At 34.7% G+C, this 4,452-nt stretch overlaps 1 protein-coding gene across 1 annotated transcript in view; it reads right to left on the bottom strand.

Annotated features, from left to right (window-relative positions):
- LOC117106419 (protein patched homolog 1-like) overlaps window positions 1-2,959 on the bottom strand; it is a 50,165-nt gene extending 47,206 nt beyond the window's left edge. Inside the window, exon 1 of the mRNA XM_033247782.1 lies at window positions 2,348-2,959. Within this exon, the coding sequence (XP_033103673.1) occupies window positions 2,348-2,428 (81 nt within the window). The 5' untranslated portion in view covers window positions 2,429-2,959. The remainder of the gene's footprint in view (window positions 1-2,347) is intronic.
- Window positions 2,960-4,452: the final 1,493 nt, after the last annotated feature.

Raw genomic sequence — 4,452 nt, 5'->3', positions numbered from 1 at the left:
GGACTATATTAACGTACATTTTTTTGGATAAATTATACAAATTTGCTTTTAAATCAAATAGTATCAATTTCATAGTAGTTGTGGCAACGTCACATTTAAAGTAGCTTCGATTCAGAGGCTGCTAATTCGTCGAATACTTTGAGAATGGCATGCCGATCAAAGAAGAAAGGTAAAATAAGGTGTATATTGTTAAAGTGATTACTATCAGGATTTACTAGAGCAATAGATGACTGAAGCCGAGAGGCCTAGATTCACGCTGGCATCGGTTCTCCCTTCAGGCAACTTCAGGGTACCATCAAAAACACCGTCTTGTCCCCCACTAATGTCACCTAAAGATTTTACACTTAGATTATTTTATGCATTCTGGCCCGTATCCCGTATTCTAACCCGTATTCTAACGACACCGTAGACTTGTTTTGACTAAATTGTAAATCGCAATTTATCCATGTTTTATGGTAGGCATAATACAATATGTAGTCACTTGTATAAATTCATGTTGAGAGAGAGGAATTTTCTATTGAACGTTATGTGGATTTTAATGACATATACAGGGTTGATTAAAGAAATATACAAAGCGGTATGTTGTTTGTGAAGTGCGGTCAGAGGGCATAAAAGTCGGCCTTAGTTTTACGCAGGTAACCACCACGCATAAACACTGAGGCTGTTTTTTAATGGATATTTAAGTTAATGTTTATATTTAAGTTAATAACAGTGGGTTTTTCCCCCCCCCCCTTTTTTTTTTTTTATAAAATCGACATTTAATACGACAGCGGTCTTCATTGCGTACCGTACTGGTTTTCTTTTCACACTTCATAATGTTATTTATTAGACCATGATTAGATTAAATTCAGATATTTATTACGTCAAAATATTAGTGCATCATGATAATTGGTTTCCACGGTTCAAAAAATACAGTACAAATAAGGATTATTCTACAACCAGTACATGGATATGATGACAGTGATTGATTTCATTGAATTGGATTAAAAGGAAAATTGCACATAGGCCTATGAGTTGTGAGAATTATATCTGGGGCCAATACAAACTTAAGACAAAAAATATACAGGTATCTTAAAAACTTGCTTACTTTACATATCAAGCCCTAAACATCTAACATTGCAAAATCACCTTCTAAATAGTTAGTTCGTTCGTTATTGTATACGGTAGTTGATGATGATGATGATGAGTATAACAATAATTTAGATGAATTCTAATTTATTATGAAACAATGGCTATTATCATTAAAACATCATAATGTAAATGGTTATGAAGATGATGATAACGACGACGATGAACATGATTAAGATGTTGTTGATGGTGATGATGATGTAATGCGGTACAGTGATGATGAACCTTGGTGGTGATGATGTTGATTATTATGCTGATAATCATGATAATAATGATTAGGATGTTTGAGGATAAAGATGATGAAAATGATAATGGTGATTGATGCTGATGACATAATAATTACACGATGTCGATAATGATGATGCAGGTGATAATAATTGTTGATAATGATATGATGTCAATGATGGCGATACTGGGTATTGAAGGCATGATGAGGATGATGAGAGAGATGATGATGAGGACGATAGTGATATAAATGAAGATGATGATGATGATGATGATGATGATGATGAAAATGACTCACAACAATGACGATGCCGGTGCCTTGTTTCAAATAAAAATAATCAATTTAAATGGGGCATGTACAATTTCATTCCATGATCAAACACAACAACGCTGTTCTTTACATTTTGTACCTAGGGCAAAGTTGTTGAAAAGTCGTTAGAAGAGTTTTCATTGAAAATGCGGATTAAATTTGATATTTCAAATTATGCACGGACTACCATCGTGCAAACGCTTAGAGGCCAATAAACCTCAGCAAGACGTCTGTCATGCGTTTCCAGAATATAGCCAACATTTGCCCAATCATTATATCGTAATTAGAATTTAATAAAAGGAACAGTTTAACGGATAGAACGATGATGACGGTATAGAAGAGAAGGATAATTAATATTAAAATTTATCATTGTTTTATCATAAAAAAAATTGACAGGGATTGTATAAAGAAAACATTGTGTTGTTTGCGTTGGAGGTCGTATAGTGTGAGAAATTGTGACGATTTAAAAAAAATAAAGACCCAATGCCTCCTCGTTAATAAAATACTTAACACGTCGTTTCGGATTTACGAAATGAAATTAACCCATCATAACAATGGATATTGAAATATCTATAGGTCTAGGTCCTTCCATAGACAGCACTTAAGAGAAGAGATGTAGTGAAAATAGCAACTGAAAAACTAATGATTATATAAAGTTTCTAATACTACCCCACTGTTCCTCACCTTCTTCGTGTTAAAGAAATTCCAAAATTGTGGGTGTCCACCTTTCATCGCGTAATCCTTAATACCAGATGTAAACCCCATCGTTATGAATTGTTAAAGTCAAAACAATATATAATATAATATCCACGTATAAAAGAGTCCTATGCCATCCAGACTCGTTGTTCTCTTTCTATGCCGATACGCACTGTTCAATTTAATTATTTAGTCGCTCACTTATTAACCGATATGTGTCATTATGTTGGCAAAATATAACTTCCAAACTTTCATATATTTCGACCACATGATATACCGTACGGTTCATTTCTTTCTGGAAAGTATATTTTGACCAATCAGCAAAAGTGCTAAGATAAAAAAAAACGCTTCATCGAGCATAAATCGATACTTTTAAAGGCTTTTCAAAGGCAGGCAACAAAAAAGATGTCCACTTCATCAATCTGAACACAACGCCTGGCTTATCAACTCATAGGATTATCAAACGCTCGCTTACATCGATCAATAGGCCAAGACTATAGGTCTATATGCCAAAAGGCTTCTACTAGCTAGGACATATATCTGACATAAGAAGCTTGTCAAACGCGTGTATACCTCCCGCTTACGACGACCACGAGTGAGTGAGAATTACATCGACACGCCTGGTTGAACGGCCAATGCAGGTACTAAAGATTGTTTACCGCAGGCGACCACACAAGTTGACGGACATCCTTGGCACTGTGTGAGATATGCACTTGAATAAACGCGCACGCACGCAGATGATACTAACACCCAAAAATTAGTGTTAGTTTACACTATTGTAGATCGGGAAAAAGTGCGCCCATTTGTTCTATTGCACTACAATCTCGTTATATGCGACTGATGTTACGGAAGATATTTTAGGTTTGTCATTTGTCCATGGACACAATAATCTCTCCCAGCGCAGATTAACTCCGGGAGAAATGATAGAGTTATAAACAGCATTGTCCAAAGTGGAGGAAGACTATTGTTAGCTATTCGACTTTAAGAGCATGTGTTTCTACAACCACAATCCAATGAAACCCATCTTAGCTCCTCGATCTATCGCGGTATTTGAATATGGCCAAGGTAACGGTATAGAGAATAGACTAGTTCCCATTGGCTATTGAACTTAAGAAACTTGACGAAGACACTCAGTTGAAGAATTGTTATAGCAAAAAATGACCACCGGTTCCGCTAAAAGAAAGGCCAATCGTACCCCCATAAGTTGTCCTTCGTTTTGTTTCACTAAGCTTGGTCGAACTTTTACTGATTCTTAAAAAAGAAAAATTATAGCCCATTTTCTTCCATTGGCTATTGAACTAAAAAAAAAGCTTGACAAAAAGCTCTCAAAATTAAAGAAACATTATAGCCCCCCCCCCCACAAATGACCACCGGTTCCGTCGAAAGAAGTGTCCAATCGTGCCAATCGACTCAATATTCAAAATAATAATTAATTTGCACTTGGCGCCTCATATCTGTAAATACGAGGAAGATTATGTGTTCACATTAGGACAAAAAATGCTTTGTTGATACAAGTATTTTGATCCTCTTGTTGAAAACAGAATATGTCAGTCAAAAAAAAAAAACACCAACAAATAGTATCTATACCGTACCTTATTTGCCTTATTTACAGTAGCTGTGACTATGTATTACCCTCTATAATACAGTAAAGAAACAAACTGCTGTAAAAAATAATTTTGTGTGTTTGAAAAGTGTGTAAAAATAAGAACAAAATAAGAATATTTTGAGCCTGAAATCGGCAATTACACTTTTTTAATCGATCACGTATGTTATTTCACGAGAATTTTTTTTTTCATTCTAAATTTCAATTGAAAGCTAATTCGTTATAGGCCTAATATATATTTACCGGTAAAGTTTTAATTTATCTATCTTGTACAGTTTTAAAATGTCACGACTTGGAAGAATGCTGTCTTTTCGTTTAGGTGAACGAGTTTTAAATAAAGTATATTCTAAATGTATATTTTTCGTGAATAAACAAAGCTTTTGATTGATTTGATTGATTGACGTAGGTACTTAGACATACCGGTAGCCCACAAAGAAGCAATCCGATCAATCAAGTTTACTGGCCTATTAATTTTATAAAATGATACTAT

The sequence above is a fragment of the Anneissia japonica genome, unplaced genomic scaffold, assembly GCF_011630105.1.
Source record: "Anneissia japonica isolate Jap-2015-1 unplaced genomic scaffold, ASM1163010v1 scaffold287994_len634616_cov204, whole genome shotgun sequence".
NCBI classification, from domain to species: Eukaryota; Metazoa; Echinodermata; class Crinoidea; order Comatulida; family Comatulidae; genus Anneissia; species Anneissia japonica.
Note: the sequence above shows the minus strand (reverse complement) of the source record. Positions and strands in the feature narration are given on the sequence as shown.